General features: G+C 42.8%; 2 protein-coding genes across 3 annotated transcripts in view; both read left to right on the plus strand.

Moving 5' to 3' along the window:
• The window catches only part of rtf2 (replication termination factor 2), a 36,248-nt gene extending 35,500 nt beyond the window's left edge, over nt 1–748 (plus strand). Inside the window, exon 8 of the mRNA XM_063215392.1 lies at nt 169–748. Coding sequence (XP_063071462.1) covers nt 169–428 — 260 coding nt within the window. The 3' untranslated portion in view covers nt 429–748. The remainder of the gene's footprint in view (nt 1–168) is intronic.
• Nucleotides 749–6,835: 6,087 nt separating this feature from the next.
• On the plus strand, nt 6,836–20,312 carry tfap2c (transcription factor AP-2 gamma (activating enhancer binding protein 2 gamma)). 2 transcript variants are annotated; one of them, XM_063215393.1, is made up of 8 exons: nt 6,836–7,225; nt 8,431–8,883; nt 9,065–9,116; nt 10,568–10,639; nt 12,040–12,262; nt 14,549–14,667; nt 16,165–16,306; nt 18,005–20,312. In XM_063215393.1, the coding sequence occupies exons 1-8, from the start codon at nt 7,178–7,180 to the stop codon at nt 18,303–18,305; spliced, it is 1,410 nt and encodes a 469-aa protein (XP_063071463.1). In that variant the 5' UTR covers nt 6,836–7,177; the 3' UTR covers nt 18,306–20,312. The 2 variants fall into 2 exon arrangements, with proteins under 2 accessions (XP_063071463.1, XP_063071464.1); XM_063215394.1 differs by lacking the exon at nt 10,568–10,639.
• Nucleotides 20,313–21,042: the final 730 nt, after the last annotated feature.

Below are 21,042 nucleotides of genomic sequence, written 5' to 3' on the forward strand. Positions count from 1 at the left end.
GGGAGTTTCAGTGTGCAGACTTATACATCTCTCTCTCTCTCTCTCTCTCTCTCTCTCTCTCTCTCTCTCTCTCTCTCTCTCTCTCTCTCTCTCTCTCTCTCTCTCTCTCTCTCTCTCTCTCTCTCTCTCTCTCTCTCTCTCTCTCTCTCTCTCTCTCTCCTGTCACAGCCCCAGGACCCTCCAGCTCTGTCTCTGGTTCCTCCTCCAGCGTTGCTTCCTCCAGCTCTGCCTCCAGCTCTGCAGCCTCTGACCCCTCCTCCAAGGACACCAAAGCCTCATCCAGCTCTGCCATCGGAAGCAAGAGGTCTGTCCAGGAGATGACGGATAAGTCGGAGGTCTTCAAGTCCCTCTTCACCTCCCACAGCTCAGCCAAGCGTACCAAAGACCAGACGTCAAATTGGGTCACTCACACACCTTACCATTTTTAATCACTCACTCCTTTTTTTTTTTTCAAGGGAATACTTTTATAGTAGAATGTCTTTATTTAGCTTTGTGTTTCTGTTGGTTGTTTTAATTATCTCCCCTTTTTTTCTTTAAAATGGCTTCCACTCTCTATGTAAGTTGACGTCTTGAAAGCATGTTTTTCCCATAATGACATCGATAGAACTGTAGACATTTTCATCATATGTCCCAGTAATTTAGATATTTTTTTATTTTTTTTTTAAAGCTGTTGAGATTCTCAACCTTGTATTTCTGCGTTGCACTGCTGTTACATGAAAAAAATAAAGACAGTATGAGCAACACTTAACGTTAATGTTGCATTTATCCTTTAAAAAATGTTCCTCAGAGTATTGTTCTGTATCATGTTCATGCATCATAATATTATTGTGTTTCATCTCTGGAAGTTAAATTCAGTCCTTAACTGTGGTATGGATATACATTATAGTGTTAGGGTAGATCTAATACAACTCTGTAAACACTTTGGAAATTGTAATAAAGCAAATTCAAGGGATAAAATTATGATAAGTTACATTCTGTAGTCCCAACAAGTCTTTACTACATTGTTTTTCCCATCAGCAAATTTACTCACTGAAGAAAACAGTGACTCGACACAATGGATAATGAAATACGCACCATAAAGTTATGTGGGATAAAAAAGTTATGTGGAGTAGGTTATCTAAAAAAAAAAGTAGATTCTAGCTGATAAGGCAAAGCATTGGGCACAAGGTTATGAAAGCATGAAACTTTCTGAGTTTGTTCTTGCTAGCATGATGAATAACGTGAGGTGTGGAGGAGGCGTTGTCAGGTTGACCTTTGTGGTCACTTAAAGGTCACGTTGATGAAACTGACAGAAAACAACAAAGAGGATGAAATGGGGTGGATATGTATAGGAAGCATGAATAGGCAAGCATCTACAAGGACATAGGTACCATGTGTGACAGACATGGTGTCTTTCGTACACTTACAGTACGTTGACCATAGCCTACTGTCCTACAAAGCAAAAAGGCAGTAAAATGACATTAAAATCATGCTTTTGTCCAGTTTATGTAAACTATACATACGGCAGTTTTCTTTTTTTATATTAGCACTTTCTTTGCAGACCAATTGTTGTATTTAAATTTTAATATTTGTATATGTTTATCATTTTTCAACAGAGATGTATTTACTGCCTATTTGTAGGGCAGCACAGACCCACTGTGTGACCACCATGCCCCATGAGGTTGAGCCTGTTATCCTTTATCACAGTATGGCCGAGTTCAAACTACTTTTGTTCACATTACAGTATGTCAATAACATCTCTGCCAAATAAACATTTCACTAACCTCTTGCATTTTAAAGGTCACGAAGCTTCCATCCCAGGCATTGGGGACGATCTTTCCATTGTGTCACAGGCAGCACACTGACGACAGACGTGGCTGTTTACTCCTGCAGCCTGTCTGTCATGAACTGTGCACCTGTAGCCACAAGGGGGTGCACTTGTGCCACGTTATGTGTGCCATATTCGTTACTTAAGCCAGCACATGAGGGAATTTGTATTCCAGAGTGCATGATCCATCCATTAGCCTACCTGGGTATGTCATATCTTCAGAACTTGGTAAACCTTCTACAAGGAGTCACCCTGTGTTGGTTGAAAAATGGAGGCATCAAATCCCTCAAGTTTATGATTCACTCTTATGTGGATTGGTGACAATGCACATAGGCTATGCAGAAAAACACTGGCTCACATGTGGGGTGTTTAAAGAACAGCAGTGATGGACAAGTGTAGGCCCTATTCAGGTACTTCAATCCACTGCTCACTGCACAAATTATACAGGCCTATACCCGAGTGAAGAAAACATGCTTTCACTGGTTAGGTTTTTAGGGGAGGGCACCCCCTTCTGGTTTTGGGTTTTGATATCCACTTCTTCTACATACTTTTTAAAACATTGGGTTAATGAAATGCCATTGATGTTGCTTAAAATCTGAAAAATATCCCAACTCCTCATTTGCAGACAAATTGCACCCTGGGAACATTGCAGTAAGTAGGCTATCTTCCTCTGTGGCTGCCCTACAGATAGGAATTGTCAGCCATGGAAATAAAGACAGATGGACCATGTTATTAGTACTAGTGCTAATATAGACCACAGGTGTGTCTGAGAGGTGCCTGTGCCTCTTCTTACCCTGTACTCTACAGAATCAATTTTGGATTTTTAAAGGCTCAAACATCAGTAACTAGCCTAGCCGTTCCTTTTAATTGATAGCAAGAACAATAGGCCTAATATTGGTACTGTATATTAATAAATAATGAACTGATTTTCAACAAAATGTTTGCAATAAATGTAAATGAATGAGGAATACTATGTTTATAATGGTGCATATATAGACACAAAAAACGTACAGCTGCAATGCTGGATGAGTTTAACGTGGCTGCCGGACACTTCTACATACTATGGTTTTATCTCTTTTGCTCTTCGGAGGGCACATTTTCAGGACTGCTGAGGCTATGCTGTGTCTGCTGTTACCGTATTCCTTACTCCTTTACATATACCGTACTTACATTTGTAAATGTTTTGATTGTAATTAGTACTTAGATTTGTAATGTACCATTATTGTAACGTGTTCTTTAATAGTCTTTACGCAATATTCTATCTGGCCAAAGAGTTGTATCAGTTACATGTGCTTTGAAGCCAGATAGCCTAATCATTTGCATTGGCTCAGGCCCTTTAAGAATAGCCTGGTCCACCCTTATACCATGGCAGGAACACTTTTTTGGGCTGAAACTTACAACTAGAAAGGCCGGGCAACTTTGAGGATATCACCATTGCTAACGATGCTGATAATACAATGTTGACAACTGCAGTCACAAGGTCAGTCTTGCATGGCTGGTCCACTGCTTGTGTCCATCAGTAGCATTTTTTCTTCCAGCTGCCATGCCTGCTCCCGTTCCGACCCACTGGAAACACAATAGAAACCTGCACACTCAACTGAGGTGGAGTCTGGCATCTCTGGATTGAGGACTGAGGTTGAAAAAGAAGGGGTTAGTATGCTTCACAGAACTGCTCAAGGACTGATGTTTCTTACTATGCACAGCCAAACGATCCGCCAGGAGTGAGATACCCTGAGCATGAGTGCTCTCCCCCATCCTCCACCATGACTGAGATACCCTGAGCATGGTACCGTCCCGCCGCATTGGGGTGCCATTGGGGGCTGCCCCCTTGCACGGGTGAGGCATACATGCAATTTTGTTGTGTGCAGTGAACACTTGTATGCTGTGTCACAATGACAATGGGAGTTGGAGTTTCCCAGATGGGCTTTCATTTTCACTTCACAATGCCCAGGTGCTGATGATGTGCAGTGATAAGGAGGCCTAATCCAGACACGGTTGATGAATCACTGCACACTGGTGGACTTGTATTGGCAAACAGGAAATCAAGAAAGTCCACTAGTGTGGCGATTAATCAACTTGTGTCTCCCAGGCCTGTTGCAGGACTTCTTGTGCTAGGCTACTGTAATACAGGGGGAGGGACAATGGGTTTTCTGAAATGTTTTGTTGACAATGAGTAAGGTTTTGCACACAAACACTTTTTACCATGAATGATCACTTCAGATGATAATTTAAAGAAAAATAAATGTAAAACATCTGTGGTGCTTTGAAGTCTGCACGAAAATGTCCTGTGACAGTAATGATGTTCCAGTCCAAACTGAATGACGTCACTAGATGGCAGCAAAGACATGATAAAGACGAGTTTGTGACTCAACGCAGTCTCATTTTGCTGACCTATGGAGGCGTTTGGTTTGTCACAGCAATTCACATGGTATAAAGCAGTTATAAGCTGCTTAAATTCTTAATTTTCGTTGACGAAACGAAAACTCGCATGAAGGCATCGATTGTAGAGTCATTATTACCTGACTTGAAAAGTAGTAGGCCTAATAGATAGGCTACTATAATTTAAGCCATTAGGCCTATCCATGTATTTTATCCAATATTTTAGACAGTAATGGGACGTGTGAATACGGCATGTGCAGCAATTAGCCTATTGATACCACGTATTCCCCATAGGCTTATTTCATTTGTCGTAATAGGCCTACTTTGTAAATGGTCTGGAAAATACTCAACCGTGAATAGGCATGCAAAGCTTTAAATCTGCTATTTTTGGCCTGCATCTGGTTCAGATTCCCACACTACATTTCTCATCAACAACTTCTATTGACTCCAGTGCTGAGAATTCACCCCATTTTGACACTTAGGCTATTTATGGGTTAAGCTACAAATGTTTGCAGACAGACCAGCACGGGGTGATCTGATTCTACTTTCGTTTGACGGCTTAAGGGTCATTATGGGCTTTTCTGTGTCTTTGTGGCCCTCTGAGCATTCAGAGGCGGTCATCTTATCAGCCCTACACATCAGCTCCGGTCATTTGAATGTCGGAGCGCACCAACGCCTTTCAGGTGTTTCAGTTTGGAGCGCATGCGCCTTGCGCGCATCCAGGTGTAGCGAAAGATGCGAAATCCTCGTGCAGCTATCAGTCGAAATTCTTCGGCAGGGGTCGCAGATCTATCCATACAGATGGCTTTGCTGGACAGGTTGGACTGGCGGGTAAGTTGCAAACTCACTTCAAACTCAACTATAATGGCAATCTAGGTTAACACCGGGAAAAAATAAAATAACTTTTGACATTGCATTTTTTTTCACACTGCAAAGACTGTATGTCTTTTTTCCCACTTAGACTTGAGTGTAGACTCGCTGAAAGCCCACTAAACGTAAGATATACCATGGGCATCACCTTCGGAGATGGCACAAGTTATGCCACCCAACATGGGCTGCAATGGAAGAGCATCTTCAGAACCTCGTGTCAGCCTTAAGCACATAAAATAAAATCAGGTGTTGTGGTAAGCTCACAGCGCGACAATAGTGGCAGTGTTCTGCTTCTGCGTTGTTTTCATCCAGTGCTAATTCTGTTAAAAACACACATGGAAGTATGTAGGATTATGGCGTTGAATGTCCTGACAAATGGCTTACTTGCTTTTATTGACTTAATTGAAATTATTAAGATTGGCCTCCTATGCAGCACTCCAGACATGTTTGCTGCGAAGTTGTTTTCATGGGGATTTGTTCGATCTGCGTTAAACGGTCCCACAGGACATCAAACAGACAGGGCACACAGAGAGCACTGTAAAACTGAGGATTTTAAGACAGAAATGCCTGGATAACATTGCCAGAAAGGCCTACTGCTACAGCCAAACATAGCCGAATGTTGCAAATTTTAGTCTGAATTTTATTTGCTTATTTGAATTAGGCATAAGCATTATGGTCGCTTAAAATTTAACCATTTATTTCTAATTTTAGTGGTGTTATAATAATAATAATAATAATAATAATAATAATAATAATAATAATACTAGACCTATTACTATTAGGCTTATTATTAGGCTATTATTGCGACCTGTTGGCGAAGGGTACTATTTTGTTCCCATAGAATATATGCTTTAAGAGATTGCTTTGGGTTAATTTCATACAACTACAACAAAGCAATCAAGGCTGAGTGGAGAATGAAAAAGTCTATTATATTTCATTTTAGCTGTGGCAAGTTTACAGTCAATCATCTCCATTGGCCTGACAAAATGACGACCAATTGGAATTAGCAAATAACAGTAGACATTTACGCGTACACCAAGTGTTGTCTGATAAATAAAAGTTTTTTTGTTTATTCTATCCTGAGAGACGCAGCAATGCAACAGGCAATCAAGGTCATCTGCTTTGATGCTTTGAAATTAGGGTTTTGCGCCAGTTGACCTGAAATTTAATTAGACCAATCCTGCGCTTGAATTCCCCACGTTCCGTTTGTAAAGCATATGGCGTGTGCAACACAGATCCTAAAAACTCGAGAGGCCTGGGTGTATTTGTGTTATTTAATTCGTGCGTTAGTTCAGTGGGTCAATAATTTCATTTGGTAAAGAGTGATTAAGGGCATCGTCACATGTGCTACTCATTTATCAGTAGCCTACTTCCATCTAATATACAATGTTTCATTCCATTTAAACGTGTTGTGACATGAAGAATCCATCACCGAGTTCAAACCAACACGAAGGGAGCTCTGTAACACTTAAGGTTACATAGGCTTTGCATATAATCTGTCGCAGCCTAATTAATATGATCAGTAGGCCTATATAACTCAGATTTTATCTGCAACAACTGAAAAGATTTATGGATTAATTGATTATTGGGCAAGCTTTTAGGAGTTGTTTGGAAGTAGACGGACAGTTCATTTATTGGTCCACCGCCACAGCTGTATCCAATAGGCGATGACTATTTCCCAGCTTGATTCATGACATCATAGGATGGTAACGCCCACTTGTAGTGCCTTTGCAAATATAGCGTAGATCTCGGGCGTTTCATCAGGAGTGAGAACTTCCTTGGGATAGAACCAAAACTCTTTGGCCGTCAGAGGGAGTCGAGTTTCTTATTTCGGCAGCGCATTGGGTTTTGGTGTCAATAGACCCTGCAACGTTTTCTTAGGTGTGGAGTTCGTCTTTGGCACTCGTTGCGAAGAAAGTCTGAAAGAGTGTTTCACCGAGAGTGCAACTTAAGTGGAAGAAGAAAAACTTTCTCTGCGACTACGGACACTGCGCTGCAAGCAGGACAGGTTGATGCCTGTTTTCTTTAAAAGCGACAAATCCTCCAATTATCTGGATTAAGGGTCAAAGGATAACCAGCTCGCTCAACTAGGCCTATACCATTTGAAAAGTCGAGTGTAAAATGTTGTGGAAATTAGCGGATAACGTGAAGTACGAGGAGGACTGTGAGGTGAGTGTCCTGTATGAGTTCTAAATCGATGCCAGACTGCTTAAATCGACTCCTTATTCCACTCTTTGCAAAATGGGAAAATGCTGTGCGAGTTGTAGCCTACTCGGCGAAACAAATGAGCTGCAGGCTAACAACTGCGGGAAGACAGCGAGTCGTTTTTATCAAACGAGAGATGCTGACCAAAACTGCGCCTATTCTGTCTATGAGGGTAGGCTATCACAGGTTTACAATTTTAGGTCTGCAATTTTTATTTCATATAGCAATGATGTTGGAGGTTGATGAATTATATTTGTGTCGAGCGAATCTTCCAATGAAAGGTAAACTGCAACCTAAAAAAGTAATTGATGTATCACGACTAGTTGGTAACTAGGCCTAATGCTATCCAAATTATCATGCGTGGTAATTTTATACAATAGTCCTAACTAAATTAGCCCCTCTCGCTAATGATGTTTGAGCTGAGCATGGGTGGATTTGAAGAGAAAGTTTCTGCCTGACGCCGAGGCTCACTTCACTGTAAAAATGACTGAGATGATGACTCACTTAGAACCAGTCTAACAACTCACTGACACGCACGGTCAAATTCACACAATTTGTTATTTACCCCTAAAACGCATTGTTCATAATTGATATAACCTAGCTCTCACGCCCCGGTTTCACTCAACATAGGGAATTTGCTATCACCATACTGCCCCCCCCCTACATCTTGACTAGTTTCTCTTCAGCCTGAACGAAGGTATTTAACCTAGCCAATAGGTGTGTTCTAATACATTCCGCACGGCAATAGACAAATAGGTAACCACAACACGTGTATGTCTGAAAATGGTATCTGAAACCGACCTTTCAACAAGTGAAATGATAGGTGCAGTTTCTTTAATGATCTGTAAATAAAACTCCCTTCATTCGATTCGTTTAAAGTTTTTATCTTCTTCTTGAATAGCCTACGCCGAATGGCATATATTTATGTTAATTGAATGTATGTTAATGGCATTAACGTAAAAATAGGCTAAATGTTAAGTTACCTTTGCACTGCTGGTTTTTGTATTTCACTTGCTTGAAAATATTGTTAACATAAACTCAGAGTTGATACAGTTTCTGTCAATACGATATTTTGGTAGGCCTAATTGTTGCGCGTAAAACTGTGCGTTATGCGTATCACCGCATCCAACAATTACTTAACTGTAACTGTATTTTTTGTTAATATTTAGGAAAGGCACGATGGCAGCAGTAACGGGAACCCGAGGTTACCACACCTGCCAGCCGTGAGCCAGCACCTCTACAGCCCGGCACCATCTCTGTCTCATTCGGGCAGCTCCGACTTCCAGCCTCCCTACTTCCCACCGCCGTATCAACCTCTGTCGTACCCCCAGTCCAGCGATCCCTATTCCCACATTAGCGACCCTTTCAACATCAACTCTATACACCAGTCGCCAACATCCACACAGCAGCAGTCATGGCCGGGTCGTCAGAGCCAAGAGCTTGGACCTCGTGGCGGCCTCGCCAGTCAGATACTGGGCTTGGAGGGCGGCTCGTCAGGAGTGAGGAGAGAAGGCTTTCGGCGACCCGAATTAATACCACCACACGTGCAAGGCATCGACTCCGGCGTCATCGGAGAGAACATGGGACTACACGACATTGGCCATGGGTTAGACGATGTTCAGGTGAGTGATTTATTCTTTAAAAAATACATCCTGACAGTTTAAAGACTAACGATGGAAAAGAAGTTGCTCCAACTTGCAAGGAATGCTGCATGGTCGCATCTTGTTCATGTGTTTTCTATGCAGTAGGCCAAGGCCCATGTGCAAACAAAATGTGATAAACAAAACTCTTCTCTCCATACAGCACGTGGATGATCACAGTATTGTAATGGCAGACCAAACAGTCATCAAAAAAGGTCAGTAACAAAAGTTAATTTATTTTACCACATGCTGAAATTGCATAACATTACTGTATTCCTGTGTGTAATGTATGTGTGTAAGGAAAGGTAAGTTGGTGTGTTCCTTGTTGAAATAGGTCATGGGATAAGTTATTGTGGGGAAAAAAATGACTTCAAACTGCAGTGAAATTTGAGTTACAGAATAAGCCCATGGCTTTTAGCTGAGCCCTTTAAAGATCTTTTGTGTAAAACAGTTATTGCCAGTGAAATTGCTTTCTTCCTTGATCAGTGTGACCTGAGGAGGTCCTACGGTACTGTGCTGTGCTTGTAGGGGGATTGAGAGGAGCTGTGGTTGTTCTGGTTCATATGTATCTCCTTAATCCCCTGAGTCATGTGGTGCACTTCAACAATCTCCGTTTGATCCGAAGTACATAACAGTCGCAGGGCTTTTTTTTTTTTTTTTAAAAAAGAGGGTTGATTCAGTCAGGTAGAATTCTTTGGAAATGACGAGCTGGCTGACGGACAAGTTGTGAGCAAGTTGTTGTTGTTGTTGTTTTTGTTGTTGTTGTTGTTGTTGTTGTTGTTGTTGTTGTTGAGAGACTGTGATCTTGAGCTCTTTTGAATTTAAAACTTGAAGACCTGTCACTCACCGGATCTAATTCACTGCTGTTTTAAGCACACACACACACACACACACACACACACACACACACACACACACACACACACACACACACACACACACACACACACACACACACACACACACAGAGACAGACACACACACACACACACACACACACACACACACACACACACACACACACACACACACACACACACACACACACACACACACGTGTAATTCTGCATGAATAGTTTTCCGGCAGGTATAGAGGTGTGGCAATTTGCAGGAATTGGGAAGGTAGTCAAGCCTTTTGGCTCCAATTCTTTGTGCATGAAGAAAGTGAAACTTTTAAATGAGTTTTTTTAGTTGAGTATAAAAAGCTTTGCATGCATGCTGTACTGTTCTTTCTTTCTTAAAAAATACAAGTTGGTGTATACAAATAGATATCAAATAATTAACACTTTAAATTCTCCAAATTATTATTATTATGCATTAATGAATTTTGGCCATGCCATTGTATGTTTTTCTGGTACCATAATTGTGTTAATGCTTAGTGTTACAAAATGTCCTTTTTGTTAAACGTTTGTAATTCAACTATATCCAACTAATGTACAAGTTTACTAATGATCATAGATATATTTTATTTATACTTTTAGTTTTTTGCATCTTCAGAAATGCACACAAGGTCTTACAACGTCTGATCCATCCAATTTTTATTTATTAACTTGTTTCACCTCATGAATAATTGTGGTTTATAGAATAAAAGTAGGCAGTCGAGTTTTGTCGCGTATACGTAATAGTCCCCAATAATTAATCTCCTCCCCTCTGATTCTTGTCTCAGTATTAGGACTAAGAAGTGGCAGGAACCATGATCGCTTTCAGAAGACATATTTTGAGGGTGGCTTTCTTGCGGGTGAGGATCGAAGTGCTTGCCGTACTGTATGTGTGTTTGTGTGTGTTTATTGTTACCTCTGGTCAGACCAATTCCGTTGCGCGCGTCGAAAGACTTATAGGACGCTCTGCTTTGCTATGTTGCACCTGAAGCGACAATCCGAATTTGTGAGGTCATTGGAATTAAAGCGTGCTATTCCAAAAGCTTTGCAAAACTTCCAGACACACTGGAGTGATTACATCCCCAGGCATTGACGTGTGAAAAGACTTACGAGACAGCTTGGCCAAAATAATCGTCGATCCCCTTAACCAGTGATTCCAAACCAGGGGTAGGCGTACCACTAGTGCTATGTAAGCACACTGCTGAAGGTACATGGAAAAAAAATAATGATAATAAAATATTTAAGGGGAATAGTCACATTTGGATAGTGGAAGAGATTGAGAGTATGAGACGAGGGGGTGCTCATGGTATGACAAAAAGACTAAAGGGGTACGCAAGACAAAAAAGGTTGGGAAAAACTGTCCTAAACCCCAAATGTTAGAACTTATCAGTAGCACTTCAGTCTTGCGTCCACTGTGACTTTGGTACTGAGAAGCATTCAGGCTTTGTGTTTGACGATGATGTCCACAGACAAGATTGTTGTACAGCATTCAAAGATGGCGGTCATATTGCCATATCCGAGTTTGGCTCAAGAATAGATATTGAATGGTACCTCTTTCCCACCAGGTGCTTTCAGCTAATGTGCACCTCCATTAAGTCATGAGGTCACATGCCATGTTGCGGGTCTGTCTGTCAGAGCTGTATGTCAAGATTCTGGGTGTGTTTCTTGCTGTTGGCCATTGGCCAGTCTTGGTATCAGCATCAGCTGTTAAATTAAGAAAGGCAACATAGTGGAAATCTCAGAAGGTTATCCTGTTTTTAGCAGACAGTCTCAGTCAACATTTATATGAATTGTTAAATTTATTTCAGTAGCGTTTTTTTAAAAGATTTTTAAAAAAATCTTTTTTTAATGACTTTGTTGAGGAGGACAGTAGGAGCGTTAGACAGGAAGTGAATGGGGGAGGGGTCGGAATCGAACCTGGCTCGCCAGCGTAGCAGCCCAGTGCTCTACCGTTAGAGCCATGGTAGGGACTCAGTAACATCTCTGATGAATGACTGGGTCTTTAAGTTATTCAAGAAAAATGAAAGCGATCAACACACTAGGCATTTGACCTTTGACACTTGACATTTGTACTTCTGTGTTTTGTGATCTTGAAATAAAAGTATCTCCCTCTCTCTCTCTCTCTCTCTCTCGCTCTCTTATGTCTCTCTCCCTCTCTCTCTCTCTCTCTCTCTCTCTCTCTCTCTCTCTCTCTCTCTCTCTCTCTCTCTCTCTCTCTCTCTCTCTCTCTCTCTCTCTCTGCCTCTGCCTCCACCTCCAGGCCCGGTGTCTCTTCCCAAGGGGAACGCGCTGGGTCTTCCCTTCCAGAAGGAGCCCCTGCTGGGCATGGTCTCCAACCCCACGGAGGTCTTCTGCTCGGTGCCCGGCCGCCTCTCGCTGCTCAGCTCCACCTCCAAGTACAAGGTGACGGTGGCCGAGGTGCAGCGCCGTCTGTCCCCTCCCGAGTGTCTCAACGCCTCTCTCCTGGGTGGCGTGCTTCGCAGGTGAATATAATAGCAACACATGCATGCATGCAGATGTGCTGGAGCGCACACGCGCGCACACTCACACACTCACACACTCACACATACACACACACACACACACACATCCAATCACTCGCTCTAACCCCCCCCCTACACATGCCCAAAGAAACATACTATACACACACACACACACATCCAATCACTCGCTCTAACCCCCCCCCTACACATGCCCAAAGAAACATACTATACACACACACACAGACACACACGAGCGCACACACACACACACACACACACACACACACACACACACACACACACACACACACACACACACTGTGCACACTCACACATGTGCACCACTCAAAGGTTGTACTCACACACATTCTAAAATACACACAAGTGAAGCAATGCCCTGTGGTTTAGTTTGTTGAGATTATATTCTATGACATTTTGTCAAAATAAAAGCAGCGTATATAATTATATCAATCACTGTTTGGATTTCACTTAGACAGTGCGTCTGTGTATTTATGGTCTTCATCACTTCTGGTCATTTAGATCCGCCAGTCAGATTGAAAAAGCATCTAATGGAAGAAGATTTTACCCAAATACAGTCTATGCCAATCAATTGCAGTTTAAAAATAAGACACCAGTGTTGGTTTACACTAATTTTGGCTTACACTGCATCAGTCTTTTTTGACACAAGTGTAAACATGACTTTTCTTTCAAGTTCATATGTTGGACACAGCATCAGTATGTCCGTTTCTTAAGGCAGTGAGTGTTAGTAATCGTGGGTGTGTTGGGGTGGGGGTGGGTTGTCTGTCAACATGGTTGATTTTAATTGTTGCCCAGCAGTTGACCTTGTGTCCAATATGCTATCAGTCAGTTGCATGGGGAGTTACAGCAGTCAGTTGTTGGGGGTGCTACAGTAGAGAGTGGGGGTGAGGTGGGGGGTGCTAAGGGGTGTTGGGGGGTGTCGGTGGTCTGCATCTCCTAGACCAGAGATTATGTTTTCTCCTTCTTCCATACATATGCCCTTGGCCCAGGCACACATGTGACACACATGCACACAAAGGCGCATACACCACGCATGTACACACAGGCAAACACTGGCATACAAACACATGCATGCAGACACATGCAGACATGTACATACACATATGCCTGCGTGTCTCACACATGCACAGACACACATAAACACTCAAACATACACAATGCACACACCCTTAATCCGAGACGTCTTTAAAGTAGGTCACACACTGTGGCATTGGAGGGGGTTGTGGGCGTTGCTCACCCCCCCACTCCACCACACCCCTCCACACGCACCCCAAAATGTTCGTTTGGGACACCACACGGGCCGAATGTAGCAGTCAAGTTCAACTGGGGAATCTCTCTGTATGTGACTGTGCATGCTGTTGCGATGCCAGACCGCAACATTATACCCCTCACAAAAAAGTCGGTAACACTTTATTTTAGGGATACATCTATTAGCACTAATACAGACACTGTGCCTGTGTAAGTAACTTATAAGGCATGTACAAAGCAAAATCAAACATTTGTTGGGCATGTATTTGCAAATGTCTTGTTCATGCACAATAAGGGACTTATTACCAATTTAACCTTAGTAAGGACCTAGTGGGCCTTAGCATTTGCTTAGTACATGCCTTGCAAGTTACTTATGCAGGCATTAACATTGTATGTATTAGTGCTTATAGATGTATCCCTGAAATAAAGTGTTACCAAAAAGTCATGCTGAAGAGTATATCTCTCATTAGTGCTCGTTTAGGTCAGAAAAAGGGCACTCTTTCGCATGGCGTCGTTGACCTCTCTGCTGGGTTCCCTTGTCTTGTTTCACAGTCATCTTCACGGCTGATATGAAACCATAGATACCCCGTGGCTGCCATTGTGCAAGGGCCATCTAAATAGGATAAGGAGCTTCCCGCAGCATAACGTGACATTTAAGAAATAAAAAGAATGAGTCTGACACACCATACCTAATGCTCTGTGGTGCATATGTTATGTGTCGAGTTTGTGTGTGTGTGTGTGTGTGTGTGTGTGTGTGTGTGTGTGTGTGTGTGTGTGTGTGTGTGTGTGTGTGTGTGTGTGTGTGTGTGTGTGTGTGTGTGTGTGTGTGTCCACCATTTTAATTAACCCATTAATGAATTAATGAATTAATTAATTAATTAATGTTTCTTTAACAGGGACAATGCACAATATATAATTTAGCCAGATTATAGCCACAAGGTCATTTTCATCTGTAGTCCCCTGAACAGGAACTCATCAAATGAATTCATTATTTTACAGGGCTAAATCAAAGAACGGTGGCAGGTCCTTGAGAGAGAAGCTGGACAAGATTGGGTTGAACCTACCTGCGGGACGGAGAAAGGCCGCTAATGTGACTTTACTGACTGCACTAGTAGAAGGTAAGCCATATCGCGTATCCTCCATCCAAACGCTCATGTCTGTGGTGAGATACACAGACACTGACAAGCACTTCTGTGTCTGTGTGAAATGGAAGAACATGCAAATGTAACGCATCCCAGGCGAGAGGACTCGGAGGGGGTTGTAGGGGGTTGTTTTTGAATGTTGTGTGTTGTGTGTGTGTGTCGTTAGGATGGTTTGTTCGCTTTGCTGTGTGTTTTAAATTAGGTTCTTACAGCACCTCCTCCCCCCATCCCGACCCTCCTCCCTCCCTAATTATAAACAGATCAAACCCATTTCCCCAATTTCCCATCGCCTTTTAGGCAGACACTCGTCAGGGAGTCTCTTTCATGCCAGCAGTCAGATGCAACATCGTCTGCAACTACCAGCTTCCCTGATATTTAGCGGTAAATAACTGCCCACCCGGAACAGGAAGAACCAGAATGCGAACTAGTAAATGTCTTTTATGAGTTCGACAGGGGGGGTTGTTGGCTGATGATGGTAAGGGGGTTGGGGAAGCGAGCCAATCTGCTTCTGTGTTTTGAAAGGTGCGATTGTTAAAGACACGCGGCGGCCATGTCAGGTATTTGATAGCGCTCCGAGGCAGCATGTGAGGATCATATAGAGCTGTTTTAATGGGCTCGGCTCATAAAAGGCTGCGCTGTTCATTCTCACAGCTGACGTTTTGTCTTCGGCAGTCTGGAACGCATTCAAGTCATGAATCATAAGCGATCGGGACTTTCTTACTGGAATCACGAGGGTGCGAGCCGGCGCCTCCAGCCACATGTAATACTTTGGGGTTTCTCGAGAAAAAAAAAACGTTATGTATGTGTTTATTTATTTTTTATTTGTTAACATACTTTCACTCTGCTCTGTGGCATTCTCGGTGCCATGAACTAGTACTTAGAAGCTGGGGTGTGGGGATGGGGGGGTTTAGGGGGGGATATGACTGCAAGGCGATGTTATTTAGAGACCTTCAAAGCTGAAGCGAGACTTGTTATCACGTGTTTGTTTGCCAAGAGGCGCGGCTGACCTTAAAGGCGGCAGGGGAAAGTGATGTGCGTGTCTATCAATAAGGCGCTCTGTCGGCTTCGTAGGTCTCCAGGCTGCCCATGGCCAAATAAACCCATTAAGAGCACACAGCATCTCCCCCCCACCCACCTCGCCCCCTCCCCAACCACACACAGTGAACACCAATGCTCCAAGGGTGTTATCCGGCCTATAGTACACCCCCCCCCCTCCACACACACACACACACATCCTACGAAACATACTCATCCCCCCCCCCTCCACACACACACATACACACAACTGTATACACTAGCCTATCATCAAAAGAAGTGATTTCCTCCGTCAAACTTTGGCAGGCCTTTCTGAATATCAAGGCAATTGTGCATCTGTGGGTTTTTTTGCAATTATTTGGAGGTATCCATTCACTTCATACTTGCTTTACTGCTCACCCATCCAGGTTTTTTAACAAAGCTTTTCGTTTTTTGCAGGAGAGGCTGTCCACCTGGCCAGGGACTTTGGTTATGTATGCGAGACAGAGTTTCCGGCCAAAGCAGTGGCCGAGTACCTCGGGCGGCCGCACGTAGAACGCAATGAGATCAACTCCCGCAAGAACATGCTCCTGGCAGCCAAGTAAGCTACCGCACGATGGAAGACATGTTCTCATGATCTGATCCATACTCCACTGTGTTAAGTCTCTGCAGACTCTAATATGTGTTGCATACAATCATGAAAAAAAACTCAAAATGAAAATTGGTTGAATTTTTGCGCAGTGCATTGTCATAATGTGTCTGCTAGGGTATGTGTTCAGGCTCTGGAAAGGGAGTCCAAACGATAATTCGCCATCAGAGACAAAATTAGTGTTTTTGACAGAAATGAGTGTACGTGACTACAAGGTGTTGGGCTCAAGTGGAAGGTTACTTCAGTGCAGCATTGTGACTAGTGTCTATAGTGAGTGCAGCGTCCGGACCATAAGTGATATATCGCGCACACAAATATATTGCTACAGACAGAGCAGATCAGTTTCTGTATACAATGTACATCTCAAGTGGAATGTGAATTTACGGTTAGAGTTACAGTTGTGGTATTTAAAAGTGGACTCTTTTATCCAGAGCGAAAACCCTGAAACAGACTACAGTATTTTGTTAATTTAACAAGAAAAGCTATCATATCATATCAGTGAGCATAAGCATAACTTTAATGACTGAAGAACAAATCTGTAACGGAAAGAATTGGTGTATGCGGACAATGTACATCTCAGCAGGAAATGCCAGGGACAGAACAAATTAGTGTATGTACACATTGTAAATTTCAAGTGGAAAACCGACATGTATATCAACACAGTTTCATTTTTGAGTTTTCATTTCTACCCTTCCCACTTGGTTCAGGCAAATTTGTAACAGAATGTGTTAAAGGGACACTGTGTGAGATTTTTATTATTTATTTCCAAAATTCATGCTGCCTATTCTCTAATGTTACCTTTTTCATGAATATTTACCACCACCATCAAATTCTAAGTATTCATTATGACTGGAAAAATTGCACTTTTCATACATGAAAAGGGGGATCTTCTCCATGGTCCACCATTTTGAGCTGCAAAAGCTGCAAAAATGACTGTGTACTTAGTAAACTTTCATGAAAAGGTCAAATTTGGCAATAGGCGACCCAGTTTTAATGAGCAGCATAGTTGCAGTACCTTTATTGACCATTTCCTGCACAGTGTACCTTTAAGGCTCTTCAGTCTAATGGCACTCCACAGTTTAAGTATTGCAGTTAAGGACAGATAACACTCTGTGCATATAATGTGAGAAACATACTTGCGGTATTGATTGTTTTATAACCATCTCAGAACTTGTCCCTTCTGCGCTTATTAGAATTCTGAATAAATCTGTTATGTGTTTTCTGGTGTTGTTGCCCACTCTTACAATTCAGCCAGATTGGTAACAGAACAAGTTTTTAGTATAATCTACTCTGTCCCCAGGCTTTTACTGCCCAACTGCTAGAGATGGGACAAATTAGTACTGATGTACTTTTTAAACTTAACAGACTATTGTATTTTGTCGACAAATTGTCGCCCACTCCTCTTAATTCAGGCAATTCTGTAACAGAACAAGTTATTGATGTTTGTCCTCTCTCTTCCTCCATCCCTCCCTCCCTCTCTCTCTCTCTCTCTCTCTCTCTCTCTCTCTCTCTCTCTCTCTCTCTCTCTCTCTCTCTCTGTCGCGCGCGCTCTTGTGTTCTCTCTCTGTCTGTCTGTCTCTCTCTGTCTGTCTCTCTCTCTCTCTCTCTCTCTCTCTCTCTCTCTCTCGCTCTCTCTCTCCCCCTCATCAGGCAAATCTGTAAGGAGTTTACGGACCTGCTGAGCGGGGACCGCTCCCCACTTGGCAACTCTCGGCCAGCGCCCATCCTGGAGCCGGGCATCCAGGGCTGCCTCACCCACTTCAGCCTCATCACGCACGGCTTCGGCTCGCCCGCCATCTGCGCCGCCATGACCTCCCTGCAGAACTACCTGAATGAGGCGCTCAAGCAGGTGGACAAGATGTACCTGAGTTCGGGCGGCGGGGGCGACGCGCAAGGCTCCGCCGAGGGCGGCAGCAAGAGCTCAGAAAAGATGGAGAAGCACAGGAAGTGAGGTTGCTCTCGTACACCTCCCGTCCCCCGCTTTCCTTACGCCACCACAGCTCTCATTATCCCCATACATACACAGAAGCACGTAGGCGCAGGCACACACACACACACACACACACACACACACACACACACACACACACACACACACACACACACACACACACACACACACACACACACACACACACACACACACACACACACATTCCGAACCCCACAGCCCTTGCTATCCCCATAAAGACACTCACACACACACACACGACTCCCCCCCCCACCCCCACCCAAACTGGACAGGAAACAGACTGTCTCTCCAGCTCTTATTCAGCATCTTTAACTGCATATACTTGTTTCGTGTTTTGTCGTTTGTCATTTCCTATTTCAAAGTTGTTCCACTTTGTCACACGCCTCCGCTCTGTCTTTTTTTTTTTCAATTTTATTTTTCAGTCCTTTCAGCCGATCAGTGTGGTCTCACTAAAGATCGCTGGGTTCCACGTGTGCGAGTGGTCGGCAGATTTTTTTATGCAACAACAATAGTGGCCTTTGGGCAGTCTTTTTGGCAGAGGACAGCGCAGGCTTCTTTTTTATCCACCCAAGGACATCATTTCAAGATGGCTGGCTGCGAGTGTGAACTCTCTCATACTTTGTGTGTGTGCGTGTGCGTGTGTGTGTTTGTGTGTGTTTCCTGGAGGTGGAAGGCATGTAATCTCCCCTATTTTTCCTCAAAGGTGCTGATTCCGTTATAGACACTCGAGGACCAATGCTGTGTGTTTTTTTTTCTAGAAAGGACATAACGTTAAGTTGTGTGTTCTTTGGTTGTATTTTCAAACCTCGTCACGGGCAACAGTGTTATTGTGTTATTGGACCATGGGAGTGGTACACGTTGTATTATGTCAGAGTAAAATGTTTGCTTGAGTGTGAATGAATTCCTAAATGTGTTAAAAGTAGCTGAAAGGTTTACTAAAATAAAAATAAATGTGTATTTTTGGGCAGTTATGGGAAGAGAAACTGGACAAATGGATTTTGGATTATTGGCCGTCAGAAAGTGTAGCCAGAGAATATCCCAAAACATAAAAAGTATGCTTGAGTGATAATATAAATCATTGGAAAGAGATGTGTTGTATGCATGTTTATCTCTGTATATACATTTGTACATATGTCTTTTCAAAGGAGTGCTTTTAATTAGAAATACAGCTCAAACTGAGGATTTTTCACTTACCTTGCCCTGAATGTAAATATTTTCTAATTTATGTAGTAATTTAATGTGATCTGTAAATATTGGAACAATGCTGGTGTAAGGTTTAACTTTTTAAAATGTGTTAAACTTTTGTAAATGGCTTAGTTTTTTACCCTTTAGTGGTTAGATAATGGGACTAATGTGCTTCCCATGTATGTGTAAACTTTCAAAGGTACCGGGGCAAAAAAAGAATAAAAAACTTGATGCTGTTTCTAATTCCATTTGTGAACATTCTTGCCATTCTTTTCATTGTGTGCTCAGCACTGTGACAGATCTGTTTGCTTCGACAGCGATACAGAACTTTTTGTCAGGATTGCAGAGTTAAGCTCAAAGCCTGTTGGGGTTGTCATCTTTACAAGTCGCAGCCGGTAATGGGCAATGCATGATATATGACTCAGATCTATTTTCTTTTGGGAAATTCTTAAAGTAACCTCAAAAATCTATTGGTCTACCTCTTTGTCACATCATTATTTTACCTTACGTATGGCTACTATATTTTGTTAGTTTGTGTCAAAGTATGATTTTAAAATAATAAGTAGGTGATAAATGAATCTGCACTGCACAAATGGCTGTAACTTTAGGTCTAACTAAACTATAGCAAGCGTATGTAAGCTAAGTATTGACTTATAGTAAAACCAGTGTCAGCCAAACTGATTGAGATTACTGTGTTTTTTCAGAGAGATGTAAAGGAGATGTAAAATGTCTTAGGCTCTTTCCTCTCTATCTTTATTTACAAGAAAAAAAGCTCAGGGCCCTTTTGCATTTTCCACACTCTGTTGCCCACACATGCAATTGTGTGTTTAAGTACGCGGTTAGTGAAGCACTAAGCGTGTCTTTGCCAGACGAGAAGTAGCCGACTGAGTCAGAGAGAGAGAGAGAGCGAGCGCTTCAACAACAGGGCATGTGTGAGCTGCTCCCCCTAAAAAACCTGTCCGACCAGCAGTGTGGCTGAGAGCCCGGCTTACAGTTGAGAGAAGCAACCGCCTTCCTCCCTCCCGCTGTCCTGCCTTTGATTTCCAAGGAAGTCTGTAAAATGAGATGTGCCTTGCTTTGACTGGCCTTCTTGGTGAGTGGCACTACCATTTCGCTGCCAGTACCGTAACCACTGTAACCAGCGCTAAAGCCTGTTTTGCATTCCCTCGCCATGTGAGGCTCACATGTTGCCAGTGTGGTGCGCTAACGACTGAAGCGTTGGTAAAGCGGAAAGGTCTGGAACTGCGCAGTATCATTTGTAAATCTTCTCATTACCGATGGTACATCTCCTTCTTTCGAGTTTGCCATGACATTACGCACCCTAATGAATGAGATGAAGAAACTCCCTGCCAACCCTGCCTTTCGGCTTATTTAGCCTACGCTGACCTAATCCAACCTGTCATCACAGTCATGTAAGGCTGTTGGTCACAGAATCACAAGAACACTGTGGGTGGAAGGCTGTGTTTAAAGGGGGAGATTTCCTTGGGATAGTAAAGGACAGTAGGCCTTGTCTGTGCCTAGCCTGATTATC

The sequence above is a fragment of the Engraulis encrasicolus genome, chromosome 14 (assembly GCF_034702125.1).
Source record: "Engraulis encrasicolus isolate BLACKSEA-1 chromosome 14, IST_EnEncr_1.0, whole genome shotgun sequence".
Taxonomy (NCBI): Eukaryota; Metazoa; Chordata; class Actinopteri; order Clupeiformes; family Engraulidae; genus Engraulis; species Engraulis encrasicolus.

What these genes read in the sequence shown, in the direction of transcription:
- tfap2c (XM_063215393.1), top strand. Translation starts at nt 7,178, where the DNA reads ATGTTGTGGAAATTAGCGGATAACGTGAAGTACGAGGAGGACTGTGAG. An exon ending in ATGGGTTAGACGATGTTCAG is followed by an intron (nt 8,884 to 9,064) that starts GTGAGTGATTTA and finishes CTCTCCATACAG; the next exon opens with CACGTGGATGATCACAGTAT. An exon ending in TGAGGGTGGCTTTCTTGCGG is followed by an intron (nt 10,640 to 12,039) that starts GTGAGGATCGAA and finishes CTCCACCTCCAG; the next exon opens with GCCCGGTGTCTCTTCCCAAG.